Genomic DNA, 18,774 nt, shown 5'->3' with positions numbered 1-18,774 from the left:
CCCATTTTGGATTTGACAGACTCTGTACTTTTCAAAAATATATGGTTTCCTGGGGTAAACCTACTGTTACAGGATGTATTGGTTTTGGAATCCATAGTAAACCATATTCTATTGTAGTGCTTTGAAATTCTGTAATTTACTGCTGGGTGTTTTTGATCTATAGAAGTCTGGAATCTTCATAAAACTATACATATCTGGAATTGACACATTCAAGACACTTGAGGCTTTCCAAATCAATTCAACTTTTGTGCATAAAATTAAATATTTTTCTGTTTTTTGGTGAAAATTTCAATTTTCAGAAGTGGAAACACACAAAACTTCAGGCAGATTTAGAAGCTCAGGTTCTTCTTCCCCAAAATGTATAGGTAAATTAAAAATCCTCCCCCCCCAGGAAATGTCCCTAAAATTAGAGAGCACAAAATCTTCAAAAAACATCTGGTACTGAGTGCAAATGAAATGCAAAATTCTGCTGGCACTTGAAGGGTTAAAAAGAAATAAAGAAGGAAGGGTTTCTGAAAGGTGTCTATGAACTGTTGGCTAGCAGGCATTTCTCTTTGCTCAAAATTGTACGTTGAGGATAGAAAGTGTAACAACTTTATTATTAAGCAGGTCATGAAGGGGTGGTATAGGAAGGCAGTGTCAAAGGTTTACAAAAGGGAACCAATTAGAGAGAAGATATCATTGTTGTAATGCCAAGGTTTGCAAAAAATAGCTAATTTCTCTTTTGCCGACGCACCCCAAAACTTTGCGAAATGGTCAGGGAACCGGAAACCCTTCAGTTAGCACGAGATTTTAGTCATCTACTAAATTATCCTTTGTTCTGTCCATAAATGACCTTGTTCACACAAAAAACACTAGCAGGCTCTGATGCCTGAAACGAGCCTAATACACAAATTTCGAAATACATTTTTTTAAAAACAGCACCAGTCCTCACAGATGCACTTTTTGGACCCTGGACCCCCTTTCTGCTGTAGAAGTGTCAGGGAACATGCAAACTTCAGTTAGGACCAGAGTAATTTCACCCATTGTCTACTGCCAAATTTACTCCAAATTATGAAAAATCTGTCCCTAGTTGGCTCATAGGGGCAAATTCAGTAACCTCTGAAAATTTGCCAGTGCCGGCTTCGCTCACATCACAACAATTCGCCAGGTGTAGATTCGACAGGACAACGCCAATTCACTAAAATCCGATTTTGCATCCAGGGCGCGAACTTTGGCAAAGTTGCGCTAGCATTACTGCGCCACGTGAAGCGAAGTTGCGCTAGCCTTGGCTAATTGGCATAAGGCTGGAAGTAAAAGTTGAATGGACATATACTGTATGTTGCAGCAAATACATTACACTACACAAGCCCAGGGAACCTTAATAAAATAAAATAGAGTTGTTATATTGCCCTACACATGTGGCCAGTATATAGTTTATGTGCCATATGTTTGGAAATGTATGGGGGTACCCAAAAAAAATTTACGATCTTTTGCAGCCTATCACCCTGAAAAAGTAAAAGACGTCAGCGTTTTTTGGGACTTAGAAAATTTTTTAACTAAAAATTGAAGAAGCCCTATACATTCCATTGCACTTCGCCTGGTCTGAGCTGGCAGAGGCAAGTCTGGCGGAACAGGTAACGTTGAGTAAAAGGCGCATCTTAGTGAATTTGCAAAGTAACGCTCATTCGCCAGAGCGAAACTTTGCCTGGCGTAAGAGTGCGATATAGCGATAGAGTCTATCTCCTTCGCTAGCGAAGTTACGCCTGTGCCCGTTCGGTGAAGTCCCGAAATTACTTCACACTTGCGAATTTTCGCTAACGTTAGTCACTTCCCCCTTTAGTGAATTTCCCCCATAATCTCTTCCCTTTTTGGTCAGATTGGGAGACAGAGCTCTGGTCGCTGCATGTGCAGTCTGAAACCATTAAAAAAGTTTTTATTTTTTTGTTTCTGGGAAGAAATAGAAACTGTGGGCACACATGATGAACTATTGGCAGCAGAGACTCTAGGGGTCACTATCAACACAGGCTGCCGCCTGTTTCTACCAGCTTGCCCTTCAACAACAACAAGCTCAATTCCTTCCTCAAAAGCAGCTACGTGCAACGTCACTGCGCTTACATACGTGGAGTGTCTGCACAGTCTCGCGAGAAGAGGCTTGTGACATCTGGATTAGCTGTCCGGAAGGATTCGAGGAACTAAATGTGAACGGCGCTGCGGTACTTTTAACCAGTGATTTGGGCAGTGGGCTGTATTAAAAATATCGGGACTGTCGAGCGGTATGATTTAGAGTAAGTAGGAATTGGGTTAAAAAAGAATGCCGCACTAGAATATAATCACCTTCATCATATGAACAACAACAACAGCATATTTGGCACCACTGGTTTGTATTCCTTCGACTTTTCTGCAGGTCATGATTGGGGCTGCTGACTGACACCCTGCTGGGCTAATAATGATGCTGATGATAACTACTCAGCAGTCCAAAAAGAGCCCATCTGTATAAATAAACCTGTATGTATAGATAAACCCCATTCTTCTCTTCTGTAGCTTGATTGGCTGTATATAGAGTGCTTGTCACTGTTGCTGATTTGTTTTGATTGGACTCATAGGGATCAGGAAGTAGAATGTGACTTTAGGTTCAGATTTTACCCTGTTTAGTGCAAGAAATAACAAAATCCATACATATTTGCTAAAATAAAAAAAAAAAAGGCAGTTTAGCTGAAAACCTGTTTTTTGAAGGAGGCTACTGCCCCTTTAAAGGAGAAACAACTACCCCCTATCCCATATAGACCCCCCCCTCCTCAACCCCAGCCTAGCTGCTACCCCCGGCAAATGCCCCTAACGTTTTACTTACACCTCAGTGCAGATTCAGGGATCGGAGTTTACGGCAGCTATCTTCCGGGTCTTTGCGTCTTTTTCCGCTGCTTCAGCAATGTCTGTCCATTTTGGCCCATGCGCAGTTGTCGCCACTCCACCGGTCTCATTCTCAGATTACTGAAGACACGGAACTGGCTGCCGTGAACTCCGGTAAAAATACCCGTGAGTGGATGTTTTTTTATTTGGTCTTAGAAATAGCATGTCTTGGTGTTTTAATGAACCTGTTGTTTAACAAATTGAAGCTATAACATCTTGAAAGAGAGCAACTCGACTAAGAATATTTGTTTTATCATAAAATGTTTATTTTATTTGCCTTTTTCTTCTGACTCTTTCCAGCTTTGAAATGGGAGTCACTGTCCCCATCTAAAACCAAATGCTCTGTAAGCCTACACATTTAGTGTTATTGTTACTTTGTATTCCTCATATTTTTATTTAGACCATCCCCTAATTATATTCCTGTCTCTTATTCAAATCAATGCATGGTTGCTTGGGGAATTTGAACCCTAGCAACTAGATGGCTGAAATAGCAAACTGGAGAGCTCCTGAATAAAAAGCGAAGTAATGCAAAAACCACAAATAAAAAACTAAAACAAATAACAAATTGTCTCAGAATATTACTCTCTACATCAAGTATATTTACTCTCTTTTTTTTTTTCAACATAAATCTAATGGTCTTGATTTAGAAAACGAGCTAAAGCTGTGTTTTTGACTGTGACAGATTATATCTTAATGTCTGTTTTACAGTCCAGGATTTGGCTTAGAAAGGATACTGTGTCTCATGTTAATTGTTTTCTATGATTCGGTTTAGTATGTTAAAAATGAAAATCATTTCAAGGTAAAACTTTTTTTAAGGATAGGTTTAAGAAATAAGAATTGCCAGCTTTCTAACTTCAAACAGGTAATGCTAACAACTACATCTAGGGAGTTATTTACTAAAATCCGAACTTCTCATTTTTTTTTTATCAAGCAAAGCTTGACCAAACTCCCATCCAGGATTTTGCCTTATTTATTATTAAAATAACTTGAATAAAACAGATTGGGGAAAAACTTGATAAAATCGTGAGAAATCCCAAATCTTACGCATTTTTTCGAACATTTCTCCTGAATTGCTTGATTTTTTCGGGTTATGCGCCAAAAACGCTGAATTTTTCGTATTATCAGGCTAAACCCATCCCAAACCACTTTATCTTCAAATTGAGATAGGGATATCAACCGTTGACTTATACGTGACATTGACAGGTTTGAGATCTTGGATTTTCAGATTTGAGGCTTTCAAGGTTTTTTTTTTCCACAAAACAATTAGAATTTTTGCCCCAAAAAACCTGACTAGAAAAATTTGAGTTTTAGTAAATAACCCCCCTAGTATGCTTTATGAAAATGACCAAAATAAAAACTTACAATGATCTTTTCTAAAGCTGTAATACTATGTTGCAGAATGTTTTAGGATGAAACAAATTTTCTTAGCCCATGTTCTCTTCCTTGTCCAGTTTTGCTAATTCTGGCAGCTCAGAGACTTGCTCATCAGTTTAGAAAGTGAAACAATTAATGAATTCACAGTGTGTGGGGACTTATTACAGATTGGATCCCTTGCTAATGCATTTAAAGGGGACAGTATACCTATTTTTCAACATGAGTTAAGTTTTAGTTAAGACTTGTGTTAAACATACTTTTTGCCTATTGATTTAACCATATGCAATCTATAGATTTTGTTATTTCGTAAACTAAACAAGGAAATTGAAGCTGGTCCATGTTTGGTCCTAGCAAATTAAATTGTCCATGTACCAATCCTGCTGTACAATGAGCTTCTGAAAACAAAACCGTTTCAGCAAAGGGTGAAGGGAGCAAGGCATTATTAATTCTAACTTAATTATATACCTCACAGAACCAATTTTTTGGCATGCGTAAATACGATGCGGTCAGCCGCAGTGCGAACTGTGCCAAAAACACTTCACATATGCGCACGTGTGTCCATAGCCTTACGAACAAGACATCCAAAAGCAGTGCAGTTCTTACTCAGTGGGATTTTCCAGCATACTCAAATAATATCTGATCTGTTTATTAGATATTGATCAGCAATACAATTGTATTAGATCCAAACACAGGCCAATTGTCAGGTCAGCAGCCAAAATTTTCCCTTATATGATCTGATTTATTTGGAAATATGTATATATACATTTTATAATTCACTTTGTAGGTTTTACTGCATATATGTTTATGCATTGATTAAGTGTATTTATATTCTAATTTTCAGGTTAAGAATTTTTACTCCTCCCTCTTTCCAGAAGAGTACAAGGAATCAGTTTAACTTGCATTTCCTGATCCTATCCTAGACATTAATTCAATGGCCACTTGCAAGCCGTTGTCATCAGGGCAGGAAAGTGCCCCGTCCAGCAACAGCAACAGCAACAGCAGCAGCAGTAGCAGAGGAGAAGCCGATGATTTGGAACTTACTGAATTGGGTCCTCTCCTGGAAACCGGAAGAGACAGAATCGGACAGACCTCTTCTAGTGTATGTATTAAAAATAAGTTTTGATTTGTCTATTTCAGCACAAAATCAATTACTTTTTTTATTAAAATTCATGAGCATTTCACAACTTTGCCTCCGTTATGCATATGTACAAGGTATTAGTAAGCCAACAATGTATGTGTAAAAAAATAAACTCATGTTTTTCTGCTGATTTGTAACATGATAATAATAAAACAAGTGAATATTGAGTGACTCGCTAAAACATATGTGGGTCCCATCATTTCAGCAAAGGCAGTGGAACGCAACCAGGAATAAGAGGCAGGCACATAGCTAGACACATTAGCCACTTGGTGAAAGTTGGTTGTACTAAATCAAGTGGCCCAGCTTTGTCCTTGCCTCTGCACCTGTTCCTGTTTTGTAGCCTCAGCAAAGTGGAATGTTGGAACATATCACATGTGGCAGTAAACTAACAATTTTTTAAAAAAGCTCTATATTTTGTACAGGCACCTTAGTTCTTTGAGCTGAATCTGCTTATGCTTTTTTTTTTCTTTACGTCTTCAATCCTATCACACATTTGTAACCCACAAATGTATAGTCTGTATTAACAGAAAGTTAGTTGATAGTTTGTAACATTTAGTTGCTTTACATTGGTGATACACTGGTATTTCATGCTGTGATCTGTAGGGAGATGATAATCAAGCAGGAAAAGTGTCTCAGGAAGATGAGGAAGAGGAAGAAGTGAGGGTTTTGACTTTGCCTCTTCAAGCCCATCATGCCATGGAAAAGATGGAAGAATTTGTGTACAAGGTAAGGAAACATATTGGCCTTTTTGTTTTGTATGTCTCAATATTATTTGTTCATGGTAAAACAGTTAGTGAGGGGTATTACCTACTGTCCCTTGTTGTGATCGTGTTATCAGCCCTTATTTCTTTGTACAAAGTGCTTTGAACCTCACCTTAGGCAGCGTTCCTGCAGAGCCAGGAAACGTTGCTCACACTCCAAAGGGATGCAGAAGAAATGTAATTGCTTTTTATGAGAAGTGTAAGCACTTTAAGAGCAGATTTATCAGATTTTAAGAATTTTTCTTTCTGGATATAGCCACACACACACAAGTAGCCTTAATTGCTTAAAGAACCATTTTATATGTTTATTATTACACTTCTTTTCCAGAGAGTCTAAAATTGTAACGGAAAAAGATATCTTGAAGATTTCAATGACATTTTTTTAAACTTTCTATCATGCAATCCATGGCAGGTAGCAGGTGTTTTCAGATAAGATCTGTTAACCCTGTGCAACTGTAAGAGCTGTAAAACATAAAGTATTTTATTAGTGTTGATCAGCTAGACCAAATGTAGGTATATTTACAGGTTGATTCCCTGACATCAATAGAATGATCTATGAGTTGCTATTGGAAGGTAATTGTAACCTAAGAAAATGGATAACCACATAGGAATTTGTCTAAGAAATTGCCCTATTAGAATAGTGTATTCAAACAGGCACCGAATAGATTTATCAACCTATGTGCTACCTTAAATTAAGTACTGATAATATTGTTATTATCTTTATTGATGTACTGCTGACCAGTTACTTAGCAGTTTGCAGAGCTTGTCTATCACAACTGCACAAACCACATACACAAATAGTAGGGTCAAGTTCATCTGTACCCATTTAACCTGCCTGTATGTTTTTATAGTATATAAGGAAACAGAGTACCTAGAGTAAATTCTTTGCAGTTATTGCCCAGATTCAGGACAATGCAAGGCAGCAATGCTAGCCTTTCTGCAGCCCAATGTTATAGAATTATGTAGAATACATTTAGTAGCAGTTGTAATGGAAGTACAGAAAACAGGAAATATAAATGTACTCTATATTGAATCGAGTTGGTCAACTACTCTCTAAGGCCAGGAGGAAAGCACTGAGCATAGCAGAGGCAACCACATAATTTCCAATGATAAACACACATATCTTCTCCTATTACCATGCTAAGAGCTAAAGTACGGCATGCCCTAGTGGATATGGACTGGAACAATGATTTAGATGATTTCTTACTAGCCAAAAATATCACTTCCAGAGCTATTGCAGGAGCCTATAAGATTCACAATGGCATCACAATAGCAAATGAAACTCACCACCCTAACCATACCTGAAATCTTGAAGACAACACGAGACACAACTTCTTCCATAAAAGTGGCCGCTTACACTAAAATGATTCTGAAAAATCTTCACAGGGGTTATCTGTTCCCACATCGTAGACCCCTAATATATCTTAATATCAACTTAACTTGCCAAAGTGCACAACACAGAAGCCACACTTGTTCCACTGCCTATGGGACTGCCCACTCATAAAAACTTTTTGGACAAAAAGAGATTGGGCCACGAATGCTCTAGTGAACTATTTTCCACTGTCTCCTGAATGGGCAATATTTAATTCTTATACCCAGTAGCAATTAACAAAAGGCAGTAAAAAACTTCTGACAATTATATTAGAAGCAGCAAAAACAAAAAAATAATTCTACAATGGAAACGCACCAGCCCACCTCCGTTCACATTTTTCCAGAAAAGTTTGAGAAAGTTTTATAAGACCCACCAATTAATTTACTTGCAGACTAAAGGGGAGTGCGGGATGAGAAGTTTGGATCCAGGTCCTGGCCTATTTTCTTCCTCTGAGGGAGCAGATCAAAGCCGTGTGGTAGTAGAGCAGGCACTCAAAGAGCAGTCTTCCAGACAGACATGTTGAAAGATTGTAGTTTATTAGGTAAACATGGAAATAGCCTTAGCTTGCCTATGATTAAAGGGGAACTCTGGCTTCCAAACACAGAAGCCCCTAATATACCCATCACAGTTCCCTAATTATATCTTAGTTTGGATCAAGTACAAGGTACTGTTTTATTATTACAGAGAAAAAGGAAATCATTTTTAAATGTGGATTATTTAGATAAAATGTAGTCTATGGAAGATGGCCTTTCCATAAGATAGACTTTCTGGATAACGGGTTTTTGGATAACTGATCCCATGGCTGTAAAATATATATATATTTATATAATTTATATAAAATGTGCTCGAGTCGCAGTAGCAAGACTGCAACATATATTGTAGCCATTTCCTTATCCCCCGCATATGTTTTTTTAATAAAAAAAGTTCCTCTGTTGGGGGATCGGGCACGCCAATGAGGCTTCCATTTTTGCCTCATCATATCCTAAATTGGCAAGGCAAGAAGGCAGCTTTAAAGAACCTTGCCAATCTCTGGTTGTAATACTGGGAAACATTTTCTCCACTGTAAAAAATAATGTTAACTCAAATACATTTGAATAGATTGTGCAGTTTGGTATAGGATCAGTGTAAAGGGTGACCATACTGAGCATGCACAGTCCTGCAAAATCAATACATCTTGTTTAGGTAAACTATCCCTTCAAAGCAAGTATCAACTTTTGTTTCAAAACAAAAAGAGGGCACATAGAGGAGGAGTTAATTGTTTATAGTAATAAAAGTGTAAAATGCCTCTGGCAACTTTGTGTTTATAAACATGCAAAGTAGCAGTTTGCGAATCTCATGGCTTTATTCTGACAGTTTTTTTTAGACTTGTAAGTCCAGTTCTGAATTACATTTTTTTTTTTTTTACTCCTCTTCAACAATTGCTTAGAAAATTGCCTGCAGTTCTAGTTCGTCATATTATGTTACTCAGTATAAATGATTGTTCAGCTGCTGTATTCATACAGGGCCCAGGTATTGCACAGTGGATTCCCAAGGGATAATATTTTAAAGTTCTGAATACATTGATACATTTATTACTTCTCAGTTATAAATAAAAAAATATTTCCATTTAATACCCTTTACCTTCAGGTGTTTTTTGTGTGCTGGCGCTTGCTCACACATTATCTGACAGAGAAAGTAGAATTCTGTGTAACGGAAAGAAGTAAGGCCGCTGGCAGATGGGAGCTATTCCTTGAGATTCTCCAGAATCAGCAGATCCACTGGCCTCTGCTCCCTCCTGTGTACTCATTTCCACACCAAAATCTGCTCTGTGTGTCTGCCTCCAAGCCGACGCAGTCCCTCTAAGTGTATTTTTATAAAGACCTGCAATCAATGTTCAGGGCTTCAGTTTCCCTGTGGTTAATCTTATATAGATTAGTTCTTTACACAAGCAGTCATTCCACATTTGGGAAGCATTATATATGTAAAAATAGCTGCAAGCAGAAATTTGATCATTAAATTCATTAAATGCGTTACCAAGTAATGTCTTGTGAAAAAGTCAGAAATAGATAGGATTTCCCTCATTTTACTCTGGTATGAATTATATATAAAAAAAATTTTTTTTTTTATATCCATAATTAGTCTCAGTTATATAGCTTTGTCAAACATCTCAAAAACTGAATGGGTCCTTTTAGTAAACCATTTAGTAAATTTAGTAAACCATTATTAATAAAATTTTCAGCATGTACAATCGCAGGAAAGCTACAAATGACAGGGAATGCATAATTCCGATCATATTCGTACATTATACTATACATTTCAGTGGTTTGCTGCAGATGGTCCATTTATGCAGTGTTCACTGTATAACTTACCATGAGCGTACCAGACCATCAAGGGGGTTTTCAATGTTTGGTATCACATTTTTGGTACCTTTTGGTGACCATTTTCCTTACTGAATTTGGTGGCAGATACTGATCTTTCTATTCAAACAAGGCATATGGACAAATTTAGAGGGCACTGTAAAATAACATTCTTATCACTTATAAGTAAACAGTGTCTCTTTTTTTCCCCTTGATTAGGTGTGGGAAGGTCGCTGGAGGGTCATCCCATATGATGTGCTTCCTGACTGGCTGAAAGATAATGACTACCTTTTACATGGACACCGTCCTCCAATGCCATCTTTCAGAGCATGTTTCAGAAGCATTTTCCGTATACACACAGAGACTGGAAACATATGGACTCATTTGCTAGGTATGAAATTGCCAAGACATTTACCCATAAGCAAACTGAAACCACATGAACAGCATGTTAGCGTGAGACGTGTATTCAGAGGGCTGGTATCCCGGGAAGCAACAAGTTTGATTATCATTGAATAGATTGAAGCTCACTCACTCACTCCCAAGACTGCTGATTAGACAACTTGGGTTTAAAAGCACAATCAAATACATTCTTCTTTCTATATTGTGTCAAACGGTGGTTCAGTAGTATTCCCTGTATTCCCATATTCCTGTTAAGATTGAGAATGTCTGGACTATATAGTCTAGTCCAGTACTTGAAATGTGTATCTTTTTTGCATGCAGTTCATCTTTTGCTGCTATGTAACTTCCATGTAGTGACAAATAACATACACTAATTTGAACTTGTCATTATAACAATGTTTTGTGCAGAAGTAATTTTTTTCCTTCTTGCGTGTGAACTGTAATGGAAACTTGTCTTCCCTGCAGGTTTTGTACTTTTTCTTTTCCTGGGTGTTCTAACTATGCTCCGACCCAACATGTACTTCATGGCTCCTTTGCAAGAGAAGGTTGTATTTGGAATGTTCTTTCTAGGTGCTGTATTGTGCCTCAGCTTCTCTTGGCTTTTTCACACAGTATATTGTCACTCTGAGAAAGTATCTCGCACCTTCTCAAAGTAAGTGGAGGTAGAAAATGGGTTCCAGAACTTGCCAAATAGATTTGTATTATGAGTGGCAATATATAATTCATGTCTTAAAACTATTATTTCTTGTGTGGTTACTACATCTCTGGTGGCTACCAGCCCAACACAGAGTATAGCTACCAGCCCAACACAGAGTATAGGCTTAATAATAATAATAATAATGATATTAATAACAAGTATAAGAAATGTGTAAGGCCAATAGTCTAGGCACCCCCAGTTAATAGAATCAACACATTTTTATCCCTGGGCCGGTCCTCCTTTTTGGAAAAAAAAATGCACCAATCCTGGGGGAAAACGCTATTTTCAGATGCAAGAGTCTGATAAAGAGCCATGGGAAAGTTGAGTAAAATGGCAGCTACACCCCCCTGCTGATTCCTTTTTTAATCAAGCTTAGTGACTGGGGGGAATGCCTAACATTCCCCCCAGTGAATCTGAGTTTCTTTTTCCTTTATATTGCAAAGTTGCACCCACTATAGGCATGCATTAAGTGCAGAGGACATCTTTATGCGTTGTGCTGAATATTAAATGCAAGATAGTAAGAGTGTTCTGCACATGTTATGTGTACAGGGGCAGATGCTATGTGCATCTTGGTGCTGCATCAGTTGTGTCACCATGGTAAAAAAACCCTTGTGTCTCAACAGCTGCAGGGAAATGTATATCTTATGCTTAATTTAAAGCGTATGCGTTTCTTGCATGATCTGTAGAGATATTACTTCTTTTATTTTATGTCTTTAATTCCATTTCCTGGTATTTATAACTGACCACATCCCCATTTACATGATATCCTGGCCGCATCACTATTTATATTATACCCCAACCTTAGCAAGAGAAAGTGCAGTGAAAGGTCCTTTATTGGAAATGCCTTCTTGCAGGGGCATTTCAGGCCCCTATGCTGAGGCAGCCAAGACGATGGTGCCCCCCTCGCTTAATCTTTTCGTTTTGGAGCAGGTAGCATCACTAGTGCATATAGTGCAAATTCCAATTTAAATATTGGAATTTTCACTCTTTAAGTTGCCATTTTGTGGGCTGCTGCTGCCCGAGGCAAGTTGCTCAACTTACCTCATTGTCACAGCACCCTTGCCTTCTTGACCAGAACCTGTATTTTTTATTCTTTTGTATTGGCCATTTAAAGTTGACATGGGTCGAGCCACAACACCACATACTGTTACTGAACATGTCCCTGATCTGGCCAAAAATGACTAAGCTCCCTTCCTTTGTGGCACCCAAACTTGTCTGTCAGGACAGTCACCTGTCGCCCCCCCCCCCTTGATTCTGATCCTAACCCCAATTCATTTATTATAGATCTCTTAATAAAGCTCATATTGTCTGTTTGTTTCACTTATTGCAAGCAAGAATGTGATAATGAATTTCTGTTCTGTAGGTTGGATTATTCAGGGATTGCTCTGTTAATCATGGGAAGCTTTGTGCCATGGCTCTATTACTCCTTCTACTGCTCTCCACAGCCACGTCTCATCTATCTGTCTATAGTCTGTGTGCTGGGCATTAGTGCAATTATTGTAGCACAGTGGGATCGTTTTTCAACACCTAAGCACAGGCCAACAAGAGCAGGTAATGTGTTTCCTGAACAGCTTCATAAAGCCCAGCATTAGGATTATTTGTGTCCGCTGTCATGCTCTCTACTCATGTACTTATGTCATGTGTACGCGTGTATTAGTGGGTGTTGATATCCTGTTGTAATGAAAGATGTCTATATTGCTTCATAGTAACATGTTTTGTCCTGCAATTATAGGTGTGTTCTTGGGGCTTGGCCTCAGCGGCATTGTGCCAACCCTTCATTTTACAATTGCAGAAGGTTTTGTGAAGGCTACAACAGTGGGTCAGATGGGCTGGTTCTTTCTAATGGCTGTCATGTATATAACAGGAGCTGGACTTTATGCAGCACGAATCCCTGAACGTTTCTTTCCTGGCAAATTTGACATCTGGGTGTGTATGGAGATTTTCAGAATACCATTTAGTGTGTTATCTTACAGGGCTAGTACATTTAACATTTCTTTAAAAAAAAAAAAAAAAAAAAAGTCATCACTGCGGTCCTAACCTCAATGGCCGGTATCCTCATTGTTGTGATCCAATCGTTTGGCAATGTTGGGGGAAAGATCTGCTTGTTAGGCAACCTCACCAAACAAGTCAATCTTCCAATATATGACCAGCTTCAGGTCTGGGTGTTGACTATGCTAATATATGTGGCCTGGGTGGGAGATACTTAAAGGAAAACTATACCACCCAAACAATGTAGATCTCTATTAAAAGATACTGAGTAAAACAGCTCATGTGTAAAACCCTGCTTCATGTAAATGAACCATTATCATAATAATATACTTTTTTAGTAGTATGTGCCATTGGGTAATCATAAATAGAAAATTGCCATTTTAAAAAATAAGGGCCGCCCCCTGAGATTGTAAGATTCACTGTGTACACATGCAAACCACATGTAAGGTCACATGAGCCAATTAACAGACAGAGTTCTGCCTTTTGCTTCCTCACTTCTTCCTGTTACAGTTAGTGTTGTGCTATTTCTGGTCAGGTGATAGAGTCACGAAATGCTGGTTCAAGGCGAGAGATGTAAAAGGGCAATATTTATGTAAATATATATTCTAGTTTGGTAAGATTCTTTAATATGTCATTCAATTTGATATAAACTATCTGTTGCTTGAGTATTCATTTTGGGGGTATAGTTTTCCTTTAACTACCCATAACCAACCAATATTACAGGCTTTTTGTTGTCCGTGATTAATCTTGGGTTCAGCGGCGTCAAAATGTCCCCCAACCAATATTATAGGATATTTTGTTGTCCATGATTAATCTCTGGTGCATTGAGTGTCAAAACGTCCCCTGTTTCCACTCTAGCAGCTTACATGGGAATTGGCAGTGGGGAAACATATGTGCCACAAAGTTGCCCAAATTTTCTTTGTAAGGAAACTTCAGGCTACTTCGCTCCACATATGTTTCCCCAGTGATTGCCATGGTTGCCTCTGGAGTGGAAAACAGGGAAGTTTAACCTGCTGTAACAGAGATTGCGAGCTGCAAAAAATTCTGTCATTACTCTTAAACATCACCCACCATATTTCATGAGAAAATTAGCTTTAATGGTTCCAACCAAGCCTTATAAATATGTATTCCATAAATTGCTCATAAAGGAGTGGGTATGTTAACATTTTTTCTCCTTTCTCCACAGTTCCAGTCCCACCAAATATTCCATGTCCTGGTTGTGGCAGCAGCATTTATTCATTTATATGGCATTTCCAACCTTCAAGAATTTCGATATGCATTAGAGGGTGGTTGCACAGATGATTCACTTTTATAAACAGCAGTAACAGATTGAGACATACTACATCTGGTGACCTACAGTGGTTGTACACAAAGTGAGCAAGACTGATCCACTAGCCACCTCTTTTTAGATCAATATACAGTATGCCCTTAAAGGTCATTATCTCTGCTATCTCCTTGTTTACAGTAGGAAGGTGCCTAATGTAAATAAGAAAAGAGGAGTAAAGAGCTGGGATTTTTTTGTACATCAGTGAAATACCTCTTGGGACAAAAGAGATGCCATAAGCACTTGTTGTATATCTTGGTCTCTGGTCAAAAATTACAAAATGTAAATTCCACAAATATAAGCTAAACAGCTTGGAGTCGCATTTGAATGGAACAAAATCTTTGGTAAGCTGCTAGACATGCACATTACCCCTTATACAATTCAGTGGCTTTACACAAGTCACCAAAATGATTAGATTTAGACATTCATCATAATATATTGGTATATTGAAAATGATGTTCTGGAATACATTTTCTTTCTTCCTAGCTTAAAATGTTTCAGAACTAGGAATATGTGGTTGGTGCGGTGGATGTATATAGGGTATAAAAGTACCATAAAATGTGATGCCTTAGTTGTTTATTATAATGGCTTAATGGCTTGTTATGGTATATTTAGTAGCATAAATAACTTTAGAACTAGGGCTGATGATTTCTATTCACTGTTTTTAGTTTTTTCCGGATTTGGTTTCATTTCCATTCTTTCTAATATGAAACACATATTACACAGTATTTCTTATATAAGCAGCTATAAATTGGGCTTACAGCTTTCTTTGGCATGTTCTCTGAAAGTATAGTTAGGTTGTATATTAATGAGGAGTATCTTAGTATATGGAGTAAACATCTTGCACTTTATAATAACAAGTATTTTTATACATTGGTAAATATATACACAATTGGTCTGGACACTGATACTGAACCAACAAAATTCTAACCAACCATTCTTTAATGGCGGAGATCCTTTTCTGTAGCTATACAGAGTTTTTCAGTAAACACCATACCACCACTCCAGTATGTGACTGCACTGCAAATTTCTGTTCTCTTACAGTGAAAATGTTAATATTTTATATAATTAAGTATTATAGTGATTCAATTCATTTTTACGTTTATATTTATAGTATTTAGACAGTACTATAATATGGAAGTGGTGCCCCATGCAACGATAGCTATAAAATCTCCATGGTCCCAAAACTGGTTCTGGATTTCCTTTATAATCTAATTTTGAAATCAAAGTAAATGCCCCATTACCTAATTTTCTATTATAATGTCTTGTTTGAAAAAAACACCAGTCTGTTTATATGAAAACTGTATTCAGCAAAAAAAAATCCAAACAGTGACATTGAAATCTAGCATCTACTAACAACGTAGAGGAAACATTTTGGCTGTACCATTTAAAGGTACAGGATAATGAACAAATGGGTAAGTTGAAGCAAAGAAATTGTGTGTTTGGGGGGGGGGGTAATAGGCTCAGTGGTTGTTTTATGCGGATAAATCTTAGTAAAGGTCAAAAACTGCTGCTTTCATTCATTACAAAATATGTGTTATAAAGGTATTATGGGATGACTTATCTACTGCTGTATATTGCTCACTGTTACGGTTTGTCCTTTTTTATCATAAGGTATTGCCTTTATTCTGTCATGGGGTTATTTCATCCAGCATTACGGGTTCAATGCCCAATACTCAGGACTAGTTTAATAAACAGACAACAAAAACTAAAGGGACCACCATCAATTATTTTATTTGTAATCATGATTGAAGTATCCTTTACTAAAGGCTATCCTTTACTAAAGACTCATTAAGAGCTCCACACTGCAGAGTAGTCTATCATTTCAGGTGCACCACATGGGACCAACTTTGTCCATGCAAGGCCTGGTAAAATGAATACATACTGCATATATATAATAATTGAAATATTTCTTTCAATTTCATATTTCCCTCAAGGACTTCCTGCTCTCTCTACTAAAAAAAATGCATGGTGGGTGTTTAAATAAATAATGATAAAATGCTTAAAACAATATAGATTCTGAACAGAGTGATGTTCTCTTTCTTCAGGTTGTCCTTTATTACAATCTTCCAAAAGAAAGGCACACACTTCACTGACTTCCGGACAGCGATGCAGTTTAAAACAGCTTTATTTCACTAATACATTTCTTGACGCGTTTTGTGTGCCAATACACTTAGTCATAAGTACCTATGACTACATGTGGGGGCACACGAAACGGGTCAGGAAATGTATTAGTGAAATAAAGCTGTTTTAAACTGCATCGCTGTTCATGAAGTGTGTGCCTTTCTTTTGGAAGATTGTCTGGTTTCCCCCTTACTGCAGGTTCGGGGTGTTGCACCCGGACCACCAACCTGGAGTGGTGAGTGACTCACAATACACAGTTATTTGTTGGAAAGTGAGAGGTTACAAACCGACTTATGAACATGGTAAGCACAAATTAAGGGGTGCAAAAATTGTTAATGTTGGCTATTTGCATCTGAAGTATAGCATCTCTGTTGAGTGTATTAGTAATTGTCCTTTATTACACATGCATTTTCTAGCAGAGCACCCTGATATATACAGCTGTCTCCAGCATGTAAATGTGTGTATGTTAAAAAAAAGAGGTGAGTTGTAGAGTGCGAGCTGCAGGGCCCACCACGTATGAGGTGAAACCACTTGCCTTCATTTATGAATGCTGGGCAACATAAACAGCAAGCCAATGAGTGATTAACATTTTCTGCAGACTGTAGGTATAACATTGAAATAAAACCTTTGATTATGGTTGCCATGGGTTACTATTCAGATGCAAATTTGCCTTGTGTTAGTAAACGACTTCAGTGGTATAGACTTGTAGCTTTTTCCCTATTGTTTTAATCTCAAAAATATTTCTTTGTTTTTCCTTGAGCTAAACAGGTAGACTGATTTAGATTTTAGAATTAGGTTACATGGTGGAACAGATGTCCATTATGCAGGAGGATTACCTGTGCTCTGGTAATCTCATTATCTACTTTGCAAGGACCAAGAATAGAGTAGATTTCTGTTTCCCCTGTTTAGTTTAAGAAATAACAACAAAAAAACCCATAGTTTCTATGTTGTGTGATTAAAATAGTAGGCAAAAATATGAACGTTATAGTGCTATAAAGGCATCTAAAAATGAAAATCTTGTTTCACCCAAGATGCTGCTGCATCAGTAATGTTGGGGGTGGGGCAAACATCCAATTGGTTGGATACACAGTTTATCAAGTCTCACGTTTAATTAAAACAACTTTTTTTTTGCACAGTTGCATTTGTACTACTCTTGAGAAAAGCAGCCACATTCTACTTTTATTGTTTACTTTTAATTTAGGTTAAGAAACATTGTAAAACATTTTCTAGCTACAGAATTGGACCAGAAATGCCATATTCCCAAGTAATTAAACCAATAAACGTTTAGTTTGAGCATGTCATTTCTTCTTAATGTCTTTTTTTTTTTTAAGATTAAAGGGATACTGTGGTGGGAAAGCATTTTTCTTTTCAAAACGCACCAGTTAATAGTGCTGCTCCGACTGAATTCTGTACTGAAATTTTAATTTTGAAATTTGGCATGGGGCTAGACATATTGTCAGTTTCCCAGAAGCCCTCAGGTCATATGACTTGTGCTCTGATAAACTTCAGTCACTCTTTACTGCTAAACTGCAAGTTGGAGTGATATCACCCCCTCCCCAGCAACCTATCAACAGATCAATGGGCAGGTAACCAGATAGCGGCTATTTGACACCTCTGCTGAAGGATTTGTTTGCATTATTAAAATCCCTAGTGGTAGACATAAGAATAGCACCAAAGCAAAAAAAACCCTGCTTTTTTTCTGCTAACACAACCCATGTTATGGTATATTCTGTACCATTGGAGAGCTTCCCCACCAATATATGCAGTGATTGTCCATCACAATCTTAAAGGAGAACTAAATCCTAAAAATTAATATGACCAAAAACACCATATTCTATAAATGGCAAACATCAAGTTCCTTGATGAAGGCCAAAACATTGGGTACACGAGTGATGTTTCAATAAATCGGTGATTTAAAAATTGGAGTGCTGGTCCATTTTGAAGATTGTACATAACATTTGACAAATCACCCACATGTGGATCAAAGTGTAAGATTACGGGTACTTTCAGAACAATTATATATATAGAGAGAGATATTAGGTGCACACCATAGACAGTTGTTTCAGCTGGGTGCCCAAGCTAGGAAACAACACAAGCAATGCAGAAGAACGGCACTCACAGGACTTGCTGAATCAATCTTCCAAAGGTTTATTTGGGTCTCCGGAACTAATTCGAAAAGTGCAGCACAGCCAGGCCCCCCTTTAGACCCAGGATTGTACCCCCTGTGCCCCCCTGATTGCAGCCCTTTTTTTAAGGGTACCCCAGTGTCAATAGGTGAACTTAAGTACAATTTGCAACACTAGGCAGGACATATGCCAGTCACAACTATGTTGAAGTCCAAGGAGTGAATTTGGATTCAAGTACTTTTAAT

General features: G+C 37.8%; 1 protein-coding gene across 7 annotated transcripts; it reads left to right on the top strand.

Moving 5' to 3' along the window:
* The first annotated feature begins 2,111 nt into the window (after positions 1–2,111).
* Positions 2,112–17,704, top strand: adipor1.L (adiponectin receptor 1 L homeolog). 7 transcript variants are annotated; one of them, XM_018245295.2, is made up of 8 exons: positions 2,112–2,359; positions 5,184–5,362; positions 6,005–6,127; positions 10,090–10,261; positions 10,735–10,921; positions 12,330–12,517; positions 12,699–12,892; positions 14,142–17,704. In XM_018245295.2, the coding sequence occupies exons 1-8, from the start codon at positions 2,326–2,328 to the stop codon at positions 14,268–14,270; spliced, it is 1,206 nt and encodes a 401-aa protein (XP_018100784.1). In that variant the 5' UTR covers positions 2,112–2,325; the 3' UTR covers positions 14,271–17,704.
* Positions 17,705–18,774: the final 1,070 nt, after the last annotated feature.

Source organism: Xenopus laevis, chromosome 2L (assembly GCF_017654675.1).
Source record: "Xenopus laevis strain J_2021 chromosome 2L, Xenopus_laevis_v10.1, whole genome shotgun sequence".
In the NCBI taxonomy this organism is placed as follows: Eukaryota; Metazoa; Chordata; class Amphibia; order Anura; family Pipidae; genus Xenopus; species Xenopus laevis.
The sequence above is the reverse complement of the archived record's forward strand: the minus strand, read 5'-3'. Positions and strand labels throughout refer to the sequence as shown.